Below are 26,533 nucleotides of genomic sequence, written 5' to 3'. Positions count from 1 at the left end.
GAACAAAATCCAAGAGAACAATGTTTGTATCTGTTTGTGAAACTAAAATGCCTAGTATTAATCTTCATCCCTAAGGACCTTAACATAGTGAATTCTGCCCAAAATGTAAGACCTCAACGCAGGATGCTTTCTCCTTTCTACTAATGAAGGTTACTTAGAAAACCAAAAGCTCAAACGGGAAAGATAACCAAAATCCAAGCAAACTCCCAAGTTCCAGGTAAAACTCTCAGAATATTATGCAGAAACAAAGTTAACAGACTGGAAAAGCTTTTCTTAGAAAGCCCAGCTTGCAAGGTCTGTCCTTGGCTGAAAGAAGTCTTGAAACTTGGGTTTTGAGAGTCTGCCCATTGTTTTCTACCTGATAAGGGTGGCTACTGTGCTTAAACTGTTATGCAAACAATAGGATTATGCTGAGACCTGCTTTCTTTCTGGGAGTCTAGAATTTTGGTACATACTAGGCAGAGGGAGTCTACAGGATCAGACCCAATAAAAGCTTTGGGCGTTGAGTTTCTAATGAGCCTAACTGGTACGCAACACTTCCTATGTACCGTCATCATTGTTTTAAGTGTTGTCATAATTTGATCCTAGGGGAAGAACAAATGTTCTTTCTCTTCTACCTTCGCAGCCTTTAAATTGTAAATTTTAATTAGACTGCCCTAAGCTTTTCCTCCCTCCTTGATAGAGAGTATACATATGGTATACTACCAAGGAATTCCTCTAGATGGAATAAAGAAATCTGATAAATGTAATTACCTCTATCTCTTGCCCCTAAGTCTGTAATCAGATTACCATTTAAGCTAAGTTGATTTTTAAAAATCTGAGGTGTTTTAGGAGAGTATAACTAGGTGGTGCCCAGTATAAAGAAATGTGATATCATCAGTGGAACATTCTATATAGTTTCTATAAAAGAGGAGTTCTGAAGAGAATTTATCAGAATGTCTGTGTCACACACATTCAATTATCTTTTAGTCCCTTAGGCAGCAACATCAAACCTCACAACCAGTCACTTTAAGAACGTCCACCTAAGACTTCGTCTCCAAGTCCACACTTACCATACAATCTTCCTAGTATCTTCTTCCAGGTAGCTATTCTACTGGATGTATGGATATATCATTTGGCATAAATATTCTTGTCTGGCAGCAGAAATGGCATTCTGGCTTTCCCAATAATCTCTTATAACCTGAGTTTGACCTGAGAAGACTGATGAACTCCAAGTATTCTGACAAAATCTAGTTTGCAGCCTTGAAGAGTTGATTGCTATTCTCTAGAAAATGGTTACCAGAGCCACTTGATATGGGTATCTGAGAGGCCAGCTGCCTCCCTAGAGAGCAATTTAATTTTATCTTGCCCTAACTTCAGCACAGGCTAAATTATGTGAGGAATAGCTTGAAAACCCTTGGGTAAAACAGTTTCTGGATTCTTTTTTGATCTTCCACTTATAGTGCCCAGAACTCTAAATGATACGCAAAATTTGGTGTGACTGGTACAAAAGACAGTGAATCTATGATGCCCTCATTTTGGCCATTATTCCACTGTTATTAATCCAACCCAAGATCATACAAGATTTATTTACCGGCAACTAATTCATACAGTAGGTTTACAGTGAACCTACCATCAAACTCAACTTTATTCTGTGAAATGTTCGCCAATTAATGTTTTTATTTATTATTTTTGCATGTGCGTGTGTGAGCAGGGAAGGGGCAGAGAGAGAGGGAGACAGAGGATCCCAAGCGGGCTCTGCTGCTGGGACTTGAACTCACAAACCGTGAGACCATGTCCTGAGCCACAGTCAGATGCTGAACTGACTGAGCCACCCAGGCGCCCCTGTATCTAAGTCTTTTAAAATTGACTTTGCTTATCTCCGTTAAAATTCACCTACAGTTTGAGTTCATCATTTCAGTATCCTGAAATTTAAAAATTCTGGCATTATTAGATAATTCTGGGACTAGTACTTGCTGATATACAGGTTTCTGTATTTCTAGTGCCAGATTTTTAAAAAGCAAATAAGACTTCTCCCCTAATTCAGAGAACAGACATATTCTAGATGAAAGCAAGCTTGTTTTCTCTCCCCTAAGACAGAACTTTTGTTCCGAATGGCTGAAAAGAACTGAGAAAATGGAAAAGATGGATTCTACAAAAGTCTTAAAAGTATGGCCAGAAACAATCTGGGCCTAAGTTGTACAGTTCCTAAGCATCTTAATTCCAGACACTTCAGCTTCAGAGTGACAATAAGCTTCTAAAATGAGAGATCAGTTTAATAACTGCAGAGAAAAATGTGCAAAAAGAGAAACTAAAAATAATTTAAAGCCTATAATATAACTAAAGTGTGGATGAAATGCAAATGATTTTGGAAATCTAATTAGCTGATTCCTTGACTAAGTATATCTTATAACTTTATCAGCTATGTTAAGAAAATCATGAACATTTTATGTACAAAATTAGTTTGGCCAAATAAGAAAACGATTCCATTTACAGACAATCTAAAAGCAATACTCATTCTATCATTTTATGATAAAAATCCAGTGTTTTACATTTAGTGATATAAAGATACATACCTGGATGTCATATATGTCATTATATAACATTTTCTATACTAACCCATATGAAACCTAAAATCTTCATTTATTAGTTATTCTTCATGAAATTTAGGCCAGAATAACTACAGAAAGCAAAAACAATGACTAAAGTCCACATTTTACAGTAAGCTTTTTTTTTTTTTTTTTTTTTTTTTAGTAAGCTCTTAATTTTTAAGACTAGTTAGAACTAAATGGTGTTAGTTTTTAACATTTGGTGCTTGCAATTGGTTCTTTTAAAAACCAATTATTTCTGATATATTTATTTCTGAAATCTTAGAATTTTCAAAAATTCTGTTTTTGAAAGCTACACTAAGACAGCGACATGAAGAAAATGGCAGAGTAGGCAGCTCCCAAAAAAACTCAGAGATACACATTGACAAATATTATAATCAAACTATCAAAAGAGAATCTGAAAAGCAGCAAGAAAAAAAGTGAATTATCATGTAAAGGGGATCCTCTATAAGATCAACATTGGATTTCTCATCAGAAACCATGGAACACATTACTAAAGAAAGTCAAATAACAATCTACAGAATGGGGGAAAATATTTGCAAAATTATGTGTCTGATAAGGGCTTAATACCTAGAATATAAAAGAACTCTTAAGGGCACCTGGGTGGCTCAGTCAGTTGAGTGTCCAACTCTTGATTTTGGCCCAGGTCATGACCTCATGGTTCATGAGATTGAGCCCCACGTGGGGCTTCATGCTGACAGCATGGAGCCTGCTTATTAGGGTTCTCTCCCTTTCTCTCTGTCCCTACCCTGCTCATGCACGCTCTCTCAAAATAAATAAACTTAAAAAAAAAAGAAAAAAAGTCGTCTTAAAATTCAACCAAAAGACAATTTAAAAATGATCCAAAGTTAAATGGCATTTTCAACAATGAGCTAGCATTTCATACCTACTGGGATGGCTGCAATAAAAAAAATAGTAAAGTACGCATTGGCTAGGATGTGGAGAAATTGGAATCATGGCACATTGCTGATGGAAATGTAAATGGAACAGCCATTGTGGAAAACATTCTGGCAGTTCCTGAAAAAGTTAAACACTGAATTGGTAGATGATCCAGCAATTCCACTCCTAGGTTTAGTTCATCCAAAAGAACTAAAAAGAGGGGCTTAAACTGACACTTACAAGCCAACGTTCGCTGCAGTATTATTCACAATAGCCAAAAAGGTGGAAACAACCATTGTGTCCATCAACACATGACAAGATTTGGGACGCCTGGGTGGCTCAGTTGGTTAAGTGTCCAACTCTTGATCTGGGTTCAGGTCATGATTTCACAGTTCATGATTTCAAGCCCCGCACTGGACTCTGCCACTTGGGATTGTTTCTCTTTCTCTCCATCCCTCCCCCACTTGTGTTCTCTCTCTCAAAACAAACTAAAAAAAAAAAAAAAAAAAAAAAAGACTAAACAAATGTGGTATATACATAATAATAATAATAATAATAATAATAATAATAATAATGGAATGTTATTCAACTATAAAAATGAAGTACTAATACATGGTACAACACAAATGAACCTTGAAAACCAATTGAGGGGTGCCTGGGTGGCTCAGTTAGCTAAGCGTCTAACTCTTGATTTCTGCTCAGGTCATGATCTCATGGTTTATGAGAATGAGCCCTGCATCAGGCTCTACACTGATAGTGTGGATCTTGTTTGGGATTCTCTACTTCTCTCTCTGCCCCTCCCCTGTTCATGCACGTACATGCACGCACTCTCTCAAAAAAAATAAACTAAAAAAAGAAAACCAAGTGAAATAAGCCAGTCACAAAAGTACAAATATTGTATGATTCTTACATTAAATATTTAGAACAGGTAAATTCATACAGATATAAAGTGGACTAGAGGTTACCAGGGGTTAGAAGAAAGTAATGGTATATATTATACTATACATATTTACCACAGTTTCTAAAAAAGCTGTACCAAAAATTGAACCAAATTAAAAAATAAAAGAAATGGCATACACATCAGTACTATTTTGGAAAAGTATATTTATACAGTGTTACAGATCAAGAATGTGTAACACACATCGAACATTCATGAAACCTACTTACTTGTTTCAAAGCTGAGAGTTTAGGGGCATGTTGAATATCATGAAGAGAAGAATTCTGAATTGCCAGTTTTTCAGTAGTACTCTTGAACTCTGGATGTTGAGGTGTCAAGACTAATGCTGGATGGTTGCACAGTTTACGTAAGTACTGTAATGCCTTTAAGGGGGGAAAAAGTATATGCAAGTCCATACATACCACAAATGTCTACATCTTAGTAACTTTTCCTATTTCTACTCTATCCATAGAAAATGCCCTTTGTCCTCTTCTTGCTCCTCCTACTCATTCTTCATGAATCAGTTCAATGTCTCATCTGTGACGCCTTCATCTGTGCTTCTTGTGTGAAGTGTATGAGAGCATTTATTGCATTAATTGTACAATTTGTGTCTCTCTCCCTCACTACACAATGAACTTCTCATGGCAGAAAGACCTCTTTCCTGCCCAAAGTGGGATAATGCTTACAGATGCTTCTGGAATAAGGCAACATTTCCTAAAGATTTCCTAAGGGTTTCTCAAACTTCAGTGGGTATAAAAATTTCTTGAGGACCTTATAAATCTGCATATCTCTCCCCTACACAGTATTCTAATTCAGCAAGTCAGGGAGAGGAGAAGGCAGAGCAAGGTGGTTATTTCAAGTGGTTGTGTTTAAGAATCAGAACCCTATAGGGTCCTTCTTTCTTTTCTCTAATTTTGCCACATTCTTTCTCTCTTGCCTTTTACTTGGCTTATGATTTGGGTTTTGAATTTTGTATTGGAAAGCTCTAGGGGCACTGGGTGGCTCAGTCACTTGAGTGCCCGACTTCGGCTCAGGTCATGATCTTACAGTTCGTGAGTTCAAGCCCTGCATTGGGCTCTGTGCTGACAGCTCAGAGCCTGGAGCCTGCTTTGTATTCTGTGTCTCCCTCTCTCTGCCCCTCCCCTGCTCGCTCGCTCTCGCTTTCTCTCTCTCCCTCAAAAATAAATAAACATTAAAAAAAATGAAAAACAAACAAAAAGCTCCACTGACAAGGCTCAAGAAACGGCTGGACACAATAATAGAAACTGGGAGAGGTATAAGCCCTTTACCCCTCTTCTGTCTTAAAAATGTTACAGTATTTAATTTATTGGTGGCAAGGGAAGCGGGGGGGGGGGTTCTATTGTGGAATATTTCAAAAGGGACAGAAAGCCTAAGCTGACACTTTATCTTTTTGATTTGCAATTCCCTTGAGCACAAGAGGTAGCACCTGTCTCATGACTTCTGTACTTTTGGTATCCTCTGTCTGGAATCGCTTCCCCTCCACGTATCTGCATGCCTCAATCCTCCTTCAGATCTCTGCTTAGGTGTCACCTTCTCAGTGAGGCTGCCCCTGATCTCTCTACTAGAAACCAATCTACCCAACTCTTATACTGCATAACCCCATACTCTAGGGAAGGAGTCTGTTTTTTCCACTGCTTTAATTAACCCCTGAGCTTACAAAAGTTATTGCCCTATAGCAGGCATTCCAATATTTTTTTTAATGTAAAGCAAAATATTCTCTAAAACTCTTTACTGGCAATATACAAAAAATATTGCATTTTGTATATTTTAGTATTACTTATTAATTATAACTATGGAAATAAATTAGTACTCTTCTCTATTTTAAAGAATGTATACACAATACTGAAAAAATTTTAAATAAACCCACATTTCAGTATTCCATGTAAAAATTGCTGCACTGAAGAACATGATTCTTGAAGAATTAAAAAAGAGATTATAATCTATACCTGGAATACATGGCCTGTGGCTTTAAGCTTTGGTTTTTCAGTTTCTTCAGAGAGTGCAGCTGAAGAAACTGTTTCATCAACATCACACTTAGCACGAGACTTAGCAAAATCCTCATAGAGCTGAACCTGTAAAATTGCCCCCGCAAAAGAAGTATATTTATTTTCAATTGTTCAAAAACATAGCTAGCAAATGACAGTAAGAGCAATAATTTAAACCAGCCCTCATTAAAGAAATTATAATACCTATGCTTCACTAATGATTACAAATTATCCACTGCATCTTGGTAAATTCCTTTAAAATTACATTTAGAAAACAAGTGTAGCACATTAAGCTTGGATGCTAAAATATTAAAAACTAGTCAAATAGTCCTAGACTCAATTTTTCTACTCTGTTGAGGAAGATAAATACATTACCAATAAAAGAGAACCTGAATCCTTACAAGTAAATGAGAAAATCTTCTCTAAGTGAAGTTTTGTGGTACCCTATAGGTACATTCCAAGAGACCAAGTTTTAAAAAATACTTCTGCTGAGGTGCCTGGTTGGCTCAGTCAGTAGAGCATGCAACTCTTGATCACAGGGTCATGAGTTCAAGCCCGAAATTGGGTATATAGATTACTTATGTAAATAAAACTTAAAAAAAAAAAAAAGTACAGAGAAGTAAAAGAATACTACTGCTACCTAAAAGGAGAACTCATAAAAGTTAAAACATTACCTAAGGGTCCTGGTTCCTGCCTTGTACATGCTAAAATAATATGAAAGAAAAGAACATCTAGAGTGCTAAAGAATAGAAGTCAGCATATAAAAACCTGTGGATGCTAAGTAAAGCCAAATGTCACTTCCCTCCCAGCTCCTCCTCCAGGCTACTTAAATGTTTTATACCACTGGCATATACCATGGATTTTCTTTTTTAAAGATTTCATTTTAATCTGTATACCCAACATGGGGTGTGAACTCACAACCCTGAGATCAAGAGTTGCATGCTCTACTGATTGAGCCAACCACGCACCCCTACCATGGATTTTTTTTTTCATATGGCACCTTTTCTTTATTGTATTTACTTCAAAAAGTCTTCAGCTCATTGCTCCTAAAATATTCCTTTCAAAAATACTACTCCAATTTTTATACATGAGAAATGGAGGCCCAGACATATGACATAGATAATATAAGTGATCACATAGCTCTCAGCATCTAGATTAGTGTGCTGCTAAGCTCTAAACTCAAGTTATAGAGGGAGGAGAAGAAAGAAGTTTCTGGGTGTACCTGTTTATCTTTTATTCATTTTACCATACTAAATCAAAATACTGAAATGGATTGATGCATACTAACCCAGAACGTAAGGTTAAAAGAAAATTCTGATTATATAGGCCATGTCTCCCTAATACAAGGGATGGTTTCCCCTTACAAAATACTATATAAGGAAAGGCATACAATAAATTCCTTTGATAATAGTCTCTGTACAAAATTAGATCTGTGCAAAAGCTCAGTCTTATTTCAAAAATTTACTGGCAATGCAGTTAATACTTTTAGAGGGGTGAGGTCCCACTTCCCAGGTTTGAAACTCAGTCCTGATATATATTAGCTATATAATCTTGAGCAACTTACTTAATTTTTCTGAACTTTCCTTTCTTTGTTTGCAAAAATGGGGACTGACAATACCTATAATGCTGTTGTGAAGATATGACATTACAGGCAGATTTCTGGCCCTTATAAACACTGGCTCATTTCATCATCAGATTAACCTTGCAACTTTTCCGATTAATTTGACATATAAGAAAACAACTATGATACTTGCTTTTGTTTTAATGCCATATTCAAATGCACTTATCCAAATGTATATCCACATGTCCAAAGAGATTCATTCAGGTCCTAGCTCTCTCTCTTTGGAACAGAATAGTCCTAAAGTCTATCAAAGTAGAAGCTAGATTGGAGTGATAAAAGCCAAAGTCTAATCCCCTTTATTCAATATTTTTGTGGCTTATTCAAAGCACTCTCCTAATAAACATACCACCAACAACCACAATCACTGGATTTCTAACCTGGAGAGGACTAAGAGTACAATAGTAGTCTTGAATAATTTTGGGTGGAAGATCCTGCAAAACATCTTCTTTCATTCTTCTCAAAAGAAACGGCAGGACTTGGCGGTGGAGTGCATCCATTGCAAGAACACCTGTTAAAGAGTAAGAGAAAACAGCTTCAAAAAAGATAGGAATAAGTTATATTCACTTGTATAGTATATAATTATATAGTTTTCATACCTGCTTCTTGTTCTCGACTAGAGCTTCGAGCATCCCTACTTGCTAATATAGGTTTACCATATCGAGCAGCAAACTGGCGTTCAGTCCCCAAAAATCCTGGCATGAGGAAATCAAATAATGACCACAGCTCCAAAACGTTATTCTGAATATAAAAAAGGAACACTAGTTAATCTTTTGTACTGGGATGATTTCCTTACACTTGGAATATTAATGAAAGCCCATTATGAGGACATACATGAGGGGTAATCAACTACATTTTTATACATATGGTCTAAGTCTGTGTTTTAATTTGATAAAATTCATATCAGTATCCCTGAAGGAAATATTCTATCCTATCTGGAGAGAATTTTGAAGTCTCCTCCACCAGAATAAGCCTTGGTCCATAGTGTGTAAATCCTACTGGTGGCATCTATCAAGCAATAAATAGAAAAGCAGGAAGATGAATATGCTTCTGATTCTTTTACCTTTGACACTAAACGTAACATCAAGATTTAAAGAATTTGGCCAACATCACCATTTCTTTTTTTATTTAAAAAAATTATTTTTTAAATGCTTATTTATTTTTGAGAGAGAGACAGAGTGAGAGTGGGGGAGGGGCAGAGAGAGAGGGAGACACAGAATCCGAAGCAGGCTCCAGGCTCCGAGCTGTCAGCACAGAGCCCGACGCGGGGCTTGAACTCACAAATCATGAGATCATGACCTAAGCCGAAGTCGGACGCTTAACCAACTGAGCCACCCAGGCGCCCCCAACATCACCGTTTCTTAAGGAAACCTAGAAGAGTTTGGTTATAGGTCAAATCTATCCAGTATTCAAAGTAATGAGGAACAGGCAAAGGTTCTTTCCAATTCTACTATTGAAGTTTCATTTGTAAAAAAAAGAAATCACTTTTTCATTTTGGATGCATTCTCAATATGTTTGGATCCTAAGGTACCAACCCACCACCTTACCCACTTCCAGAAGCCCTCTTCACCCTGCTCAGGCTATGATTCATTATGGTGGGCTGCCCTGCCATATGGATACCCTTCTAATCCCACTTAGGCTCTGCCTCCTAACTCCAGGCTACCATGGGTCTTCAGTGCAGAAACCCTTATAGCTTCAGAGCTAAAATGTTCAGGATGGGAGGGCAGAAAGAAAGAGGGCCTTTAAGGAAACAAAAAAACCCAAACTTGGTGTGAAAGTAATACTGTGAACAATTAAGTGTTCACTTAATGATCAAAACCCTAGTACTTATATCAGTCCATTAACAAAAATAAATTTAAAAGAAAAGTAACAAAGATGTAAGCTAAGAACTGTTGATTTTTTTTAGCGTCAGAAGGAATCTTAGAGGTCACTTGGTGTTCACCATTCCACTAACTGGAGAATGATGAAGGGTGTTTTCCCACCAGAGTTGGCTATCCAAGTTAGGTGTGAACATTTGCAGCCAGTTCCCCTGGAAGATAACAGAATCTCTCAAAAGTATCGGAAGACTTCTATAAATTTACCCATCTCTTTCCTTTTCCAATACAACCTTCTACAATCTTTTCCAATTTTCTCTTAACTCCAGGTATTCACACCTCTACTATATGATGATTCCCCTATGAATCAGCTCTAAGTTTTCAACATTAAATCAGACTGTGGTGTAATACCACAGAAGTAGAATGGCCAGTGTGGAATAAAGTCTGACTAGTTTCCCATATTTTGGACACAAGACTTCTAGTTACATACCCTAAAATCACATTTTACTATTTTAATTCTAGTATAGTTAACATGCGGTGTTGTATTAGTATCAGTTGTACAATATAGTGATTCAGAAATTCCATACACCATCCAGTGCTCTTCATATTGCTTTTAAAACCTGGTTTGCTCAGATGCTATTACATACCAAATGAACCATTATGAACCAAATGAACTACTGGAATTTATTCCTATAAATGGAAGGAAGGAAGGAAGGAAGGAAGGAAGGAAGGAAGGAAGGAAGGAAGGAAGGAAGGAAGGAAGGAGAAGGGAAGGAGGGAGGGAGGGAGGAAGGAAGGAAGGGGGGAGGAAGGAAGGAAATAAGGAAGAGAGGAAGGAAGGGAAGGAGGGAGGAAGGAAGGAAGGAAGGGAGGGAGGAAGGAAGGAAATAAGGAAGAGAGGAAGGAAGGAAGGAAAGGAGGGAGGGAGGGAGCAGGCAGGCGGAAAAACGTGTCTTTAATTCACTGCCAAATGTCAAACCTTCTTTCCACATGGCAAACAGTGGGGGAGAACAGTAAATAATTACCTGGATTGGTGTTCCAGAAAGAATAATCCTATAATTAGCAGTCAGTTGTTTTACAGCTTTTGACAATTTTGTTTTTCCATTTTTGATGACATGGCCTTCATCAAGAATACAGTAGTTAAATTTAATATTTCTAAGGGAGAATAAACAAAAAAATTTAGCACCTTTTAATATATTGCAGGAACTATATAAAGTCTTTCAGACAGGAAAATATTAACACTCTTCGTAAGTTTTTCTAAAGAAAAGAATTTTAATTCTTACCTAAAGAAATCTATGTCATTCCTCACAACATCATATGAAGCCACTATCAGATTGTGCCTTTTTACTTGATGCTGTAACCTGCATTTAAAAATAAGTAAGATTGGGAAATGAGGAACCTGCAAAGTCTGTAATAGAGTTTCAAAGAGGGAAACTACAGCTACCGTCTTACAACGTGTTTTCAATGTGCCTACTAAGCCCAGCATTCTTTTCTGCTTATTCTACATCCATGACCCTGATACCTGAAGACCGTTCTTCTTTTGATTTGGCCTTGTTAGCCTAACTCAGTCCGATTAGAAAAGAGATGGGTACCTGATTCAAAATGTAGTGGACATTGTAACTTTATATGCTCACACCTCTTCCTTGAAGGCACTATTTTGTGCTGGGGGGTGAGGGGAAGCCATCAATCACATGTCCCCATAATCACCAAAGAGATGAAACACTGAGTCAGGTTGGGCCATTCACAATATTTTACCCCCTGACCATAAAGACTGGTTTGGGAGCATGACCCAAAGCAGTTAGTCATTTCTAGTATTGATATATTCGTGATGGGAGAGGGAAGATCTCTGTTCACAACAGTTGCCAAGTTAGGTGAATGTGGGCCTCAGACTGTTTATCATCATCTATTCATTGAATGCACAGACCAATAAAACAAGTTATGTATCAAGTAGAAGAGCAAATGAGAGCAATTTAGATGTACCTGAAGCAAGAATTCACCCCTGAAATTCTCAAAGTTAGTGAATAAACGGACTTCCTGTTTGCTTAAGTTTGTAAATGAATAAATTCTAACTAAAGACACTATAGTAAATTCTTTATAAGAGTATAAGCTGTTGCCTATTTAATTAGCTAAGTGACCTTAGACCCAGGCCCCATGTTTTATTAGACTTCTATCTGCCAACAGAGAACAAAATTAATAACCATACCTCATGTGGTGACTGTGAGAATACACAATACACAATTTTACATAAATGTAAAACTACTAAGAATAATGCCTGGCTAATAAATGCTGAATATGTGTTAGCTATTATAAATACAGAGGGGTGGCAAATTTATGGACTAATCAGCAACCTATGACTATCCATGCTTTAAAAGATGAACTGAAGGACTAGAGTTAAGATGGTGGAAAAGTAGGGGGCCCTAAGCTTGCCTTGTCGCTCAAACACAGCTAGATAAATATCAAATCATTCTGAACACCCAAGAAATTGATCCTAGGGCAGAGAGAACAAATTGCACATCTACAGGTAGAAAAATGGCCATATCGTGGAAGGTAGGAGCTATAGAGAATTGATCTGGGGGAGAAAAGAGCAGCAGGTGCTGCAGAGGGGAGGGAGCCCTGAACACTGGAAAAGGAGAGAAAGAGAGGATGCAATAGTGCAGAGAGGACTGCACAAAAAAATTCTTTCCCCACATCACTGACTGGGAAAAGGAGAGGGGCTGACCACTTTTAGAAGTCCCCACCATTGCTGGGGTCGTGGCCTTAGCAGTGCTCTGGTGGGGAGGGAGGGTGGAGGCCTGGGAGTGGGCAGTGTAGTCTGAGAATGCCCTGGGTCACACAGGGAGAAACAGCTGCCCTTCCTGAAGTGCATGTGAGAATGATAGCACAGCCTCTTAGGGTACAAGAACTGGCTGTGCCAATGTGCTGCCCTAGCATAGCTGTTCACTAGCATAGAAATAGAGACACCTGCTGAAGGCAGCAAACCTTGGTGCCAGCTTTTTGCTGTGCTTTATCATACACCACAAACCACTGTGCAGTCATGCAACTGCTTTACTGAGACAAACCACTGGCCACAGCATGGTGAGACCCTCCCCCAGAGGATTGGTGCAGGTCTCTAAAATCTGGAGTTTTGAAACTCAGCCACACATCTGAGATAAATAAAACACAGGAGTACTGTGCCACTGACAGGCAGACAGCATGGACACAGAGTGAAGGCAGGGATCTGACAGAAGTTGGGGACATAAGAGGGGTGATTGTTTGCTCTTTTGTGAGGGCTTCCTGAAGAATGGCAGGCACGAACTCCCTGCTGTGAAGACGAGAGAGCAGGATGACGCCACTTCACCCCTGCCCATCAGCATGACCCACTTCAGTGAGCTATACAGCACTCCCCAACAGAGACTGCTTACACCAAGTACTGCCCCCCTGCACCCTGCAGGTGCATCTCCATTTGGGCAAGGTGCCTCAGAATCAGTGCAGCAGGTCCCTCACCCAGAAGACCAGCACAAACCTCTCACACACACCAACTCTACTGATCACAGAATGCTGCAAAGCCTCAGTTCTAGGGGAAAGAGGTATAGTTCTTTTAACAGGGAGACCAAAACACACCTAGTTAAAACTTGCCACACAGTGGACAAGGTCCAAACATCCCTCCACTGCAGGCAAGGAGAAACTCTGTAAAGAATTGAATTGAGGAAAGGAGGAGCCAAAATACAACAGTAGACTGCACACTCTGAAACACCTCCTGAAGCACCAGGCCCAAAACATTATAGGATCTTTTCTTAACATTCCCATTACTCTCAGGAGGAGGCTATAGCAGGCTTTCCTAACAATCACTCACACACACACACACACACACACACACACACACACCAACAGTAACCTAGACAAGATGACAAGACTGAGGAATTAACACCAAAAGAAAGAAGAGAAAGAACAGGGAATTAATCAAAAGAGATATAGGTAAAATGCCTGAACCAGAATTTAAAATAACAACATTAAGGATACTAGTTGGGCTTGAGAAAATCATAGAAGATACTAGATAATTCCTTAACACAGCGATAAAAGAACAAAAAGCTAGTCAGGCTGAAAATAAAAATGCTATAACTGAGGGACACCTGGGTGGCTCAGTCGGTTGAGTGTCCGACTTCAGTTCAGGTCATAATCTCATGGTTCGTGAGTTCGAACCCCATGTTAGGCTCTGTACTCACAGCTCAGAGCCTGGAGCCTACTTTGCATTCTGTGTTTCCCTCCCTGTGACCCTCCCCTGCTCGTGCTCTGTCTCCCTCTCTCTCAAGAATAAACAAACATTTTATTTATTTATTTTTTAACGTTTATTTATTTTTGAGACAGAGAGAGACAGAGCATGAACGGGAGAGAGGCAGAGAGAGAGGGAGACACAGAATTGGAAGCAGGCTCCAGGCTCTGAGCCATCAGCCCAGAGCCCGACGCGGGTCTCGAACTCACAGACCGTGAGATTGTGACCTGAGGTGAAGTCAGAGGCTTAACCGACTGAGCCACCCAGGTGCCCCTAAACAAACATTTAAAAAAAATAAGGAAGAAAGAACAAAAAAAAGCTAGAACTGAGATTCAAAACAGACTGGCTGCAATGACAACAAGGACAGATGAAGCAAGGGAATGAATCAGTAATATAAAAGAAAACATTATGGAAAATAATGAAGCTGAAAAGAAGAGGAAAAGAAACATATTGGATCATGGATGTAGAATTCAGGCAATGCCTTAAGGCAAAATAATATTCCTATCATAGGAGTCCCAGAAGAAGAGAGGGGAAAAGAGAGAAGGTTTATCTGAACAAATTATAACTGAAAACTTCCCTTATCTGGGGAAGGACACAGACATCACAATTAAAGAGGTACAACAATTCAACAAAAGCAGGACCATAATAAAAAAATACCATAGTCAAATTCACAAAATACACAGAAAAGGAAAGAATCCTGAAAGCAACAAGGGGAAAAAAGCCATTAACCTACAAGGGAAGACAGATTAGGTTCACAGCAGATCTCTTCTGTCAGGCCAGAAGGAATGTGGCTTGATATACTCAACATGCTAAATAGGAAAAATATGCAGCTAGGAACACTATCCAGCAAGGCTGTCATTCATAAAAGAGAGAGCTTCAAACACAAAAATTACAGTTCATGACCACTAAACTAGCCCTGCAAGAAGTATCAAACGGGACTCTTTGAGTGGGAGACCGAAAGCAACAAAGATTAGAAAGGAACAGAGAACATCACCAGAAACACCAACTTTATAGGTAACACAATGGCACTAAATTCTTATCTACCAATAATCACTCTGAATGTAAATGGACTAAATGCTCCAATCAAAAGGCACAGGGTATCAAAATGTATATATAAAAAAACCCCATAATCCATCTATATGCTCTCTGCAAGAGACTCATTTTAGACCTAAAGACACGTGCAGACTGAAAGTGAGGGGATGGAGGATCATCTATCATGCTAATGGAAGTCAAAAGAAAGCCAGAGTAGCCACACTTATATCAGACAAATAGATTTTAAAACAAAGATTGTAACAAGAGATAAAGAAAGGCACTATATCAGAATTAAGGAGTCTATGCATCAAGAATATCTAACAATTATGAATATTTATGCTCCCAACTTGGAGGAACCCAATCAATTGTAACAAACATAAACTCACTGATAATACAATTATAGTGGGGAATTTTAACACCCCACTTACAGCAATGGACAGATCATCCAAGCAGAAAATCAACAAGGAAATAATGGCTTTGAATGACTCACTGGACCAGATGGACTTAACAAATATATTCAGAACATTTCATCCTAAAGCAAAATACACATTCTTCTTGAATGAACATGGAACATTCTCCAGAACAGATCACATACTGCATCACAAATCAATCCTCAACAAGTACAAAAAAATCGAGATCACAGCATGCATATTTTCAGACCACAGCATTATGGAACTTGAAATCAACCACAAGAAAAAATTTGCAAAGCCCTCAAATACATGGAGGTTAAAGAACATCCTACTAAAGAATGAATGGGTTAAATAAGAAATTAGAGAAAAAATTAAAAAATACATGGAAGCAAATGAAAATGAAAACATGACGGTCCAAAACCTTTGGGATGCAGCAAAGGCAATTTGAACAGGGAAGTATACTGTAATACAAGCTCACCTCAAGAAATAAGAAATGTCACAAATATACAACCTAACCTTACACCTAAAGGAGCTAGAAAAGAAATAGCAAATAAAGCCTAAAGCCACCAGAATGAACAACAGAGAAACAAACAAAATCTGGGGTGCCTGGGTGGCTCAGTCAGTTGAGCATCCAACTTCAGTCAGGTCATGATCTCGCAGTTTGTGGAATTGAGCCCCACGTCAGGTTCTGTGCTGACAGCTTGGAGCCTGGAGCCTGCTTCAGATTCTATGTCTCCCTCTCTCTCTGTCCTTCCCCTGTTCCTGCTCTTTCTTTCAAAAGTAAATAAACATTAAAAAAAAAAAAGACCAAGAGAACAGATCAGTGAAACTAAGAGCTGATTCTTTGAAAAAATTAATAAAATTGATAACCCCCTAGCCAGACTTATCAGAAAGAAAAAAGAAAGGACAAAATCACAAATGAAACAAGAGAGATCACTACCACCACCACAGAAATACAAACAATTGTAAGAGAATATTATGAAAAATTACATGCCAACAAACTGGGCAATCTGGAAAATAGACAAATTCCTAGAAATTCACACACACTACCAAAACCAAACAGGAAGAAACAGAAAATTAGACCAGACCCATAACCAGCAAAGAAACTGAATCAGCCATCAAAAATCTCCCAACAAGAGAGCCCAACAAGAGAGCCTGGGTGGCTTGATCGTTAAGCATCCAACTTTTCATCTCATCTCAGGTTGTGTTCTCATGGCTTATGAGATCACTTGCATCAGCCTCTGAACTGAGTGTGGAACCTGCTTGGGATTCTCTTTCTCCTTCTCTCCCTGTCCCTCCCTAGCTGGCACTGCCTTTCTCTCTCTCTCTCTTTCTCAAAAAATAAAGAAGCTTAAAAAAAAAAAATCTCCCAACAAACAAGAGTTCTGGGCCAGACAGCTTCCCAGGGGAATTCTAGCAGACATTTAAAGAAGAGTTGGGGCGCCTGGGTGGCTCAGTTGGTTAAATGTCCAACTTCGGCTTTCACGGTTCATGGGTTCAAGCTCACGTCAGCCTCTGTGCTGACAGCTCAGAGCCTGGAGCCTGCTTGGGATTCTGTATCTCCCTCTTTCTCTGTGACCCTCCCCTGCTCACACCCTAACTCCCTCTCTCACAAAAATAAACATAAAATAAATTAAAAAAAAAAACAACAAATAAGAGTTAATACCTATTCTTCTCAAACTATTCAAAAGAATAGAAATGGAAGGAAAACTTGCAAACTCATTCTACAAGGCCAGCATTACCTTGATTCCAAAACCAGACAAAGACTCCACTAAGAGAAGAATTACAGGCCAATATTGCTGATGAGCATGGATGCAAAAATTCTCAAGATACTAGCATATCAAATCCAACAGCACATTAAAAGAATTATTCACCATGATCAAGTGAGATTTATTCCTGGGCTGCAGGGCTAGTTCAATATTTGCAAATCAATCAGCATGATACACATTAATAAAGAAAGGATAAGAACCATGTGATCCTGTCAAAAGATGCAGAAAAGGCATCTGACAAAATACTGCATCCATTCTTGATAAAGCCCTCAACAAAGCAGGGATAGACAGAACATGTCTCAACATCATAAAGGCCATACACGAAAGACCCACAGCTAATACAACCCTCAGTGATACGGTCAGGAACAAGTCAGGGATTTCCACTCTCATTACTATTTAACGTAGTACCGGAAGTCTTAGCCTCAGCAATCAGAGACAAAAAGAAAAGGCATCCATCCAAATCAGCAAAGAAAAAGTCAAACTTTCACTATTTGCAGATGACATCATGATACTTTACATATAAAACTCAAAAGACTTCACCAAAAAATTGCTAGAATACATGAATTCAGCAGTCGTAGGATGTAAAATCAATACATAGAAATCTGTTGCATTTCTATACAGCAATAATGAAGGAGCAGAAAAAGAAACCAAGGAACCAACCCCATTTACAATTGCACCAAAAACTGTAACATACCTAGGAATAAACCTAACTAAAGAGGTAAAAGATCTGTACTCTGAAAACTATAGAACACTTGAAATTGAAGAGGACACAAAGAAATGGAAAAGCATTCCATGCTCATGGAATGGAAGAACAAACATTGTTAAAATGTCTATACTATCCAAAGCAATCTACACATTTAATGCAATCCCTATCAAAATACCAACAGCATTCTTTGCAGAACTATCATCACAAACAATCATAAAATTGGTTATGGAATCACAGAAGACCCCAAACAGCCAAAGCAATCTTAAAAAAGAAAAGCAAAGCTGGAGGCAACACAATTCCGGAATTTGAGGCTACATTACAAAGCTGTAGTCATCAAGACAGTATGGTACTGGCATAAACGTAAGCATACAGATCAATGGAATAGAACAGGAAACCCAGAAATGGGCCCACAACTATATGGTCAACTAATCTTTAGCTAAAGAGGAAAGAATATCCAACGGAAAAAGTCTCTTCGACAAATGGTGTTGGGAAAACTGGACAGCAACATGCAGAAGAATGAAACTGGACCACTTGCTTACACCACACACAAAAATAAATTCAAAATGAATGCCAGACCTAAATGTGAGTCAGGAAACCACCAAAATCCTACAGGAGTAAAACACGCAGCAACCTCTTTGACCTCGCCAGAGCAGCTTCTTACTAGACCCATCACCAAAGGCAAGGGAAACAAAAGCAAACATGAACTACTAGGGCTTCATCAAGATAAGAAGCTTCTGCACAGCAAAAGAAACTATCAACAAAACTAAAAGGCAGCCTACAGAATAGGAGAAGATATCTGCGAATGACATATCTGATAAAGGGTTAGTATCCAAGATCCGTACATAACTTATCAAACTCAATACCCAAAAAACAATCCAGTTAAGAAATGGGCAGAAGATATGAATATACATTTTTTCAAAGAAGATACGGATGGCTAACAGACACATGAAAACTGCTCAACATCACTCATCATGAGGGAAATACAAAGCAGAACTAGGATGAGATACCACCTCACACCTGTCGGAACAGCTAAAACTAATAACACAGGAAACAACAGATGTTGGCAAGGATGTGGAGAAAGGGCAACTCTCTTACACTGCTGGTGAGAATGCAAACTGGTGCAGCCACTCTGGAAAAGAGTACACACACAGGTTGTTCAAAAAGCTAAAAACAGAACTTCCCTATGATCTGGCAATTGCACTATTAGGTATTTACCCAAAGAATCTAAAAATACATATTCGAAAGGGTACATGGACCCCAGTGTTTACAGCAGCGTTATCAACAACAGCCAAATGATGGGGAGAGCCCAAGTATCCATCAATTGATGAATGGATAAAGAAGATGTGGTGTATACATACAATGGAATATTACTGAGCCAGCAAAAAGAATGAAATCTTACCGTTTTCAATGACATGGATGTAGCTAGAATGTATTATGCTAAGCAAAATAAGTCAGAGAAAAATACATGATTTCATTCACATGTGGAATTTAAGAAACAAACAGATGAACACATGGGAAGGGGGAACAAAAAAAAAGAGAGGGAAGCAAACCATAAGAGACTCTTAAAGATTGAAAACAGAGTTGCTGGAGGGATGTGGGTGGGGGGGTGTGCTAAATGGGTGATGGTATTAAGGAAGGCACTTGTTATGACAGCACTGGGTGTTATATGTAACTGATAAATCACTAAATTCCACTCCTGAAGCCAATATTACACTGTTAACTAACTAGAATGTAAATAAAAATTTGCACACACACAAAAAGGTAAACTGAGATCAATGGAAATTCTGCTCTTCAAAATTTGTATTAGGGGGGCGCCTGGGTGGCTCAGTCGGTTAAGCGTCCAACTTTGGCTCAGGTCAGATTTCATGGTTCATGAGTTTGAGACCCACGTCAGGGTCTGTGCTGACAGCTCATGGCTGAAGCCTGCTTCAGATTCTGTGTCTCCCTCTCTCTCTCTGCCCCTCCTCCAATTGTGCTCTTTCTCTCAAAAATAAACATTTTTAAAAAAATTATATTTAGGAACATAAGGGATGTACCAGTTTAAGAGAGAAAGGGTAAAGCTAATTGAACTCTAACACTGCTGTGGTCTCAGGACAGTCAGAGCAGCCCTTATGGAGCAAAAGCATTTTGGGGATGAGGGAGCTCAGAGAAAGAGATGCTGTGATTACAAGGCTCCCAAGAAGGGCATAGAGAATGGCTTTGGTTCCTAGGTCCAATACTTAGAAAATCCAATTGACTGTTAACAATGGCTAAAGTCTCTAAACTCTGAAGTATCTCACTGATTTTATCTTTATAACATACACTCATCTTTCTTAAATAAGTTGAGGTTCTGACAACCAAAAAGACTAACTAGAAGTCATTTTTAATAAATTGTATTCTTCTAAAGTGATTCTCAAAACAGAAGATTAAATATTTTTGTTGTAGAGTTCTTACCTTATTCTTTCAGTAGGAGGTCCAGTATAGTGTAATGGATTGAGATATTCTTTGGAGCAAAATTTACCTACTTCATCCACCCAGTGACCTGTTAATGTTGGCGGACAAACCACCAAGGAAGGAAGTGGCATACATTCTGCCAATTTTGATCTTGCATATTCTTGGGCCCTTTACAACAATAAAACACAATAAATTAACCAGTGTTTGTTTGTTTGGTTTTTACATTTCTCAGCATCTAAAACCCCTTTTCCAAAAAAATAACAATTTAAATTACCGGTGACAGTGATCTCCCGCTAGAATGCAGATGGACTGTAAAGTTTTTCCTAAACCCATGTCATCACACAGAATTCCATGAAGTTTATACTTATTAAGAAATGCTAACCAGTTCACACCATCCTGAAAGGTTAGGAGAAAGAGAAAAATTATAAATGTGAACAGATCATAAAAATTTTTTTCTTATAAAACACATTTGCACAGACCAAAAATCCGTGTTTTTATAGGCAAAGGAGTAATAAACGGGTAAAAGACACTAAACACAAGAGTTTACTAAATAAAATTTTAAAAACTCTTCAGGTTACATTGAAAGGAATAGTCACTATTCATTATATAAGTATAAAACTTTACCTGCTGATATTTTCTGAGTTCAGCATTAATTGGTACTGGTATTTTGTAATTTTCTAATTTTTTCCCATCTAATAACTGCTCCAAAAAGTGTCGTTCCTTGGCTTTCAATTGGATTAGTTCTTCTGACATATTTGGAGGGTCTGGAATGCCTGCCTGAAGTGATTTTTTAAAGTGTATTAAAACTATTTACCACAGTTAATTTGTTCATACTCAGATTATGAAATAACTGCAAGTCTTATCAAAATGTAAATACAGAGAAAAATAATTCAGAAATAGTAATAGTTAAAATAATAGTAATAAGTAATAATAAATAATTTTAAAGACTGGACAACAAATAGAGTTTAAATTTGACAGGTATTAAAAGTGTTATCAGACTACTAAATAAGCACATGAGGTATTTTAAAGAATACACCTACAACTTATGCTCCCCACACCAGGCATTACTTGATAAAGAGGCAAACAAGATTGTATAACTTATTTTAAATAAAAGGCTGTTACAGGAGCTTCTCAATTTCAGTGTTATGACGCCTTAGGGTATCAGTTCTCAAAATGTAGTCTGCAGACCCGTCAGGATACCCAAGATTTTTTCAAAGGATCACTGAGGTCAAAACCATTTCATAATAAAGGAAAGACATTGTTTGCTTTTTTCACTTGGCTGACATTTGCACTGAGGCTCCAAAAGTAATGGTGGGCAAAACTGCTTATGCCTCAAAAAGAATCAAGGCAACATCACTAAATGTACCAGTAGTCACTGTGTTACAGCCATGTATCAGCATTTTTTTAAAAGCCAATTTCAGTTAAGAATGTCCTTATTAAAGCAGTAGGGGCACCTGGGTAGTGCGTCAGGTGAATGTCCAACTTTGGCTCAAGGTCATGATCTCATAGTTTGTGAGTTCAAGCCCCCATCAGCCTCACGGCTGTCAGTGCAGAGACCACTTCGGATCCTCTGTCCTCCTCATTCTGCCTCTCCCCGCTTGAGTTTTTCCTCTCTCCCAAAATTAAACATTAAAAAAACAATGTCCTTAAAGTAGTAAAAATAACTTTATTAGACCTTAACCCTTGAATGCACATCTTTTTAACATTCTGTGCAAAAAACAAATGCGAACTACACATAAAGCACTTTTGTTGTATATCAAAATATAATTATGTTGAGAAAAAAGCACTTATGAGATTGTTTACATTGCGACCTGAGTGAGCCATTTTTCACAGAACAACATTTTACCTGAATGGACTGACAAACTGTTATTCTGACTTGGCTGTCTGGCCGACATTTTCTTAAATATAAATTTGTCACTTCAAAGAAAACAACTGACAAACTTGTTGCCAATGATAAAATTCAATCTTCCAAGAGAAATAGCACTGTGAGCTTGAGCTTAAGTATAAGTTTTCCAATACTTAAGAAGAATTTTCTGTTAGTGATCTAACGAATCTGATTTTTTGCTAATTTATGACAAAATATTATCAACCTTTAAAAGATTTACATAACTCATTGAATCAGTATTTTCCAAGTGACCAATGCTGATGTTAAAAAACATGTATGGGTATAAGTTCTATTCATAAGTGTAAGATAAACCAGTAAATCTGAATGTAGAGAGATTTTATATTCAGTGATAGGATTTTTAGATTCCACACTGCACATAAATGTAATAATCTTTCTCGTTTTGAGTTTTGGTATGTTATCAGATAAAAGAATGTCCACAATTATTTAAAAAGCTGTCAAAATACTGCTCACTTTTCCAACTACCTATCTCTGTGAGGCTTGACTTTCTTCATATACCTCAGACCAAGAAACATATTGCAAGAGCCTGAATGCCTAAGTAAATATAACAATCCAGCTATCTACTATTAGACCAGGCATAAAAGAGATATGCAAACATGCCAAACAATGTCACTTTTCTCACTAGCTTATTTTTTAGAAAAAAAGTTATTTTTCATTTAAAGATGTTATTAATGGCAACATCTAATGGGTTTATTAAATGAAATAATAAATCTTTTTTACATTTCTTAGTTTTAATTTCTATTACAGAAAATATGATAGAAGCTCTAGGGTTTTCAAGTTTTAAGAATATAATGAGGAGCACCTGGGTGGCTCAGTCAGTTAAGCATCTGACTTCAGCTCAGGTCATGATCTTGCGGTTTGTGAATTCGAGCCCCACATCAGGCTCTGTGCTGACAGCTGAGAGCCTGGAGCCTGCTTTGGATTTTGTGTCTCCCTCTGTCTCTGTTCCTCCCCCACTAGCACTCACTCTCTCTCTCCCCCCTCTCAAAAATAAATAAAGATTATAAAAATTATTTTAAAAATTTCATATTAAAAAATTAAAAAAGCTAAAAATATATAAAAAATTTTTTTTAAATAAAAAAATAAAAAATATATATTAAAAAAAAAAGAATGTAATGAGACACTCAGACCAAAAAGCTTGAGAACTACTGCCATATGGCATATCTTAAGAAATGTAAAATTCTGGAAACAGAGTATCAATTAAGGTCAATTAAAATATAGGGGTGCCTAGGTGGCTCAACTGAGCAGCCGACTTTGGCTTAGGTCACGATCTCATAATTTGTGAGTTCAATCCCTATGTTGGGCTTGCTGCTATCAGTGTGGAGCTTGCTTTGGATCCTCTGTCCCTTTCTCTCTCTGCCCCTCCCCGCTCATGCTCTCTTTGTCTCAAAAATAAACATTTTAAAAAAGGTCATTTAAAATATATATTCCACATCACATCAGAAATATATCAGAGGAATGAGGTATGCACAGTGAGTCTTAAAAATGACTACCTGTTATATTTTCAGAAAGTTTAGGAATTAACAACTGTATCTAATAAAATAGAATCTAACACTTTAGAACATCTAATAGTATAATGATGGTCATCAAAATGAGGCCTCTCATTTTGTAAGCACAAATGCTTTCCAAAATTGTCAAACATCTATCTTCATGGAATTTTTAATGACAACCAGCCATAAGGCCATATAAGTAGATACATTTCCTAACAATGAAACTCCAAGCTGGGAAGTCATAAATATTATTCAGTGCCAGGAACTCTTCCTATGTATATATTCCTCATTCCAATTCCTATTAAATCACCAACAGTTACTAACAGTGCAAGGAATTAGAGCTTCTGTCAAAATTACTTGAATCCTTCTCAGTATATATTTCAGAAAAGTACATGTTCTTCCTGTGAAGATGTAATAGAGGAAATCAAGACAGTGCAAAACAGGAATATACTTGCATGATATTCTTGTTTCTATTGCTACATCTTCAAACTCAGTAATCTTTTCTTTTGTAGCATCCATTCTCCCATTAATCCCAACCAGTGTGTTTTTATTTGTAATTGTATTTTTCATCTCAAGAAGTTCAATTTGGTTTGTTCTTCCTTCTTCCACTTTACTCACTATATTTATGCTTTCCTCTACCTTCTTGAACATACAGAATGTATTTTAATATCCTTATCTACTAATTCTATTATCTGGGCCATTTCAGGGTCTGTTTCTAGTGACTGACTTTTCTGCTGGTTATTGGATATATTTTCATACCTGGCCATTTTTTGCTGGGTGCTAAACATCATTTATGTTGTTGGGTGCTGGATTTCTTGGTGTTTTGGGTTTTTTTTTTTAATATTTTTATTTATTTTTGAGAGAGCATGCACACACAAGTGGGGGAGAGACAGAGGATTCAAAACAGACTCTGTGCATGATGCAGGGTTCGAACTCACAAACCGCGAGATCATGACCTGAGCTGAAGTCCAAAACTCAATCAACTGAGCCACCCAGGTACCCCTTCTTTGGTTTTAATATTTTAGAGTTATTTTCTGGGATGTGATTTAAAGTTACTTGAAATCAATTTGATCCTCCTTTTAGGGCTTATTTTTAAGCTTTGTTAAGGTAGATCCAAATCAGCCTTCTGTCAAGGGCTAGTTTGATCTCACTACTTGGGCAATATACTTCTAAGAATTGTGCTTAATGCTCTAAATGGGAGGAAGTCTTCTGATTCAGTTTTGTGGAAACACAAATTATTCCTGACCATGTGTGAGCTCTGGGAATTGTTCCACCTACTCCTTTCAATCATTTTTTTCTCCCAGTCTCAAACATACATTCTCACACATATGCCCAGATGAATACTCAGCCCTGGTGTGGACATCTGGAGCTTCTTCTTTGCAACTACTTCTTGGCTCCTTGCAAATTCTAGCAATCTTGTCCTACCTGCACTCTGAACTCTTGACTATTCAAATTGGTGAAACTGTGAGGTTCTGTTTAGGTTTCACTTCCCCGTCTGATGGCCTGGAAACTTACTTTAGGCAGTAAGCTAGGGCACTTCATTTGTTTCTTTTCTCTCATGATTTCTATCCTGTGTTGCCTGCTCTTCAGTATCGAAAACCACTGTTTGATTCATTTTGTCTAGTTTTCTACTTATGGTGGGAGGATATATCTAGTCCTGTTTTATTTTTTAAAGGCTTTACTTTTAAGTAATCTCTACATTCAAGATGGGGCTTGAATTTACAACCCTGAGATCAAGAGTCATATGCTGTACCAACTGAGCCAGCCATGCACCCGATTCCTGTTTTTCTATCATGGTGAGAGTATAATACACATCACATCAAAGAGAGTTTGACTAATCTTTTCTCAACCTCTAATGGTCAGAGTCTCTTTTCTTTGCCAATCTGATTATCAAATATTGTTAGTATCCCCTTAAAAACAATTGACTATCTCCTCACAGTGGAATGGGCTGTGTTTTGGGTCATTTCCATTCTAATCCATAAACAGCTATTAAACTGATTTCCTAACAGCTATTAAATTGCTTTCAGCTGTTAATGTTCCTAAAACATTTGTTCATCATCTACTCCTTTGCTCAAAGAACACATGGTGGTTTCCTATCACTCACTGATTCCAAAGTGGAAAAGGGCCAAAGGGACTAACAATTTAGTTTACAAATAAGATGATGCAAGGTCCAAGAATTAAAAAATATGAGTAAGACCTAGAAGCAAAAATGGAAACTATTCTGGAAATGACTTGTGTCTTTCAATATAGTAGTGTAGTATTTCATTTTTTTGGCCATGGTACTTATTTTAATACTTTTTATTGTGGGATAAACTATTCATATAGACAAATATATAAATAAATGTACAGTTTTATAAATAAACAACTTTATAACCATTACCAGATCAATAAAAATAGCCCTGCCATAATCCTAGAAGACCCCATATGTTCCCTCCCAGTGATAACCAACTCTCCTTTCCCCAAGAGATAATCACTTTACTGACTTTCATGGCAACCTCTTTCTTTTCTTCATACCTTTACCACCTAAGTATGCATCCCATGTACTTTTACTTATTTTTGAACTTCATAAAAATGGAATCTTATGTTAAAGATTAGTACTGTTGTGCCTTTACTTTGTTCATTCTTTTGCAGTATCATCATCACCATCACCATCCAGTTAACATATCTACTCCACTGATGATGAACATTTGAGTGGTCTT

The 26,533-nt window shown here is 37.6% G+C and overlaps 1 protein-coding gene across 1 annotated transcript in view; it reads right to left on the bottom strand.

Annotated features, from left to right (window-relative positions):
• BTAF1 (B-TFIID TATA-box binding protein associated factor 1) overlaps positions 1 to 26,533 on the bottom strand; it is a 117,585-nt gene that overhangs the window by 6,424 nt on the left and 84,628 nt on the right. The window contains exons 26-34 of the mRNA XM_015061892.3: positions 21,066 to 21,218; positions 20,716 to 20,837; positions 20,442 to 20,609; positions 11,126 to 11,203; positions 10,868 to 10,997; positions 8,628 to 8,769; positions 8,409 to 8,539; positions 6,372 to 6,497; positions 4,635 to 4,787 (exon numbers count right to left, since the gene is read on the bottom strand). Coding sequence (XP_014917378.2) covers positions 4,635 to 4,787; positions 6,372 to 6,497; positions 8,409 to 8,539; positions 8,628 to 8,769; positions 10,868 to 10,997; positions 11,126 to 11,203; positions 20,442 to 20,609; positions 20,716 to 20,837; positions 21,066 to 21,218 — 1,203 coding nt within the window. The remainder of the gene's footprint in view (positions 1 to 4,634; positions 4,788 to 6,371; positions 6,498 to 8,408; positions 8,540 to 8,627; positions 8,770 to 10,867; positions 10,998 to 11,125; positions 11,204 to 20,441; positions 20,610 to 20,715; positions 20,838 to 21,065; positions 21,219 to 26,533) is intronic.

The sequence above is a fragment of the Acinonyx jubatus genome, chromosome D2 (genome assembly GCF_027475565.1).
Source record: "Acinonyx jubatus isolate Ajub_Pintada_27869175 chromosome D2, VMU_Ajub_asm_v1.0, whole genome shotgun sequence".
Lineage (NCBI taxonomy): Eukaryota > Metazoa > Chordata > Mammalia > Carnivora > Felidae > Acinonyx > Acinonyx jubatus.
The sequence above is the reverse complement of the archived record's forward strand: the minus strand, read 5'-3'. Positions and strand labels throughout refer to the sequence as shown.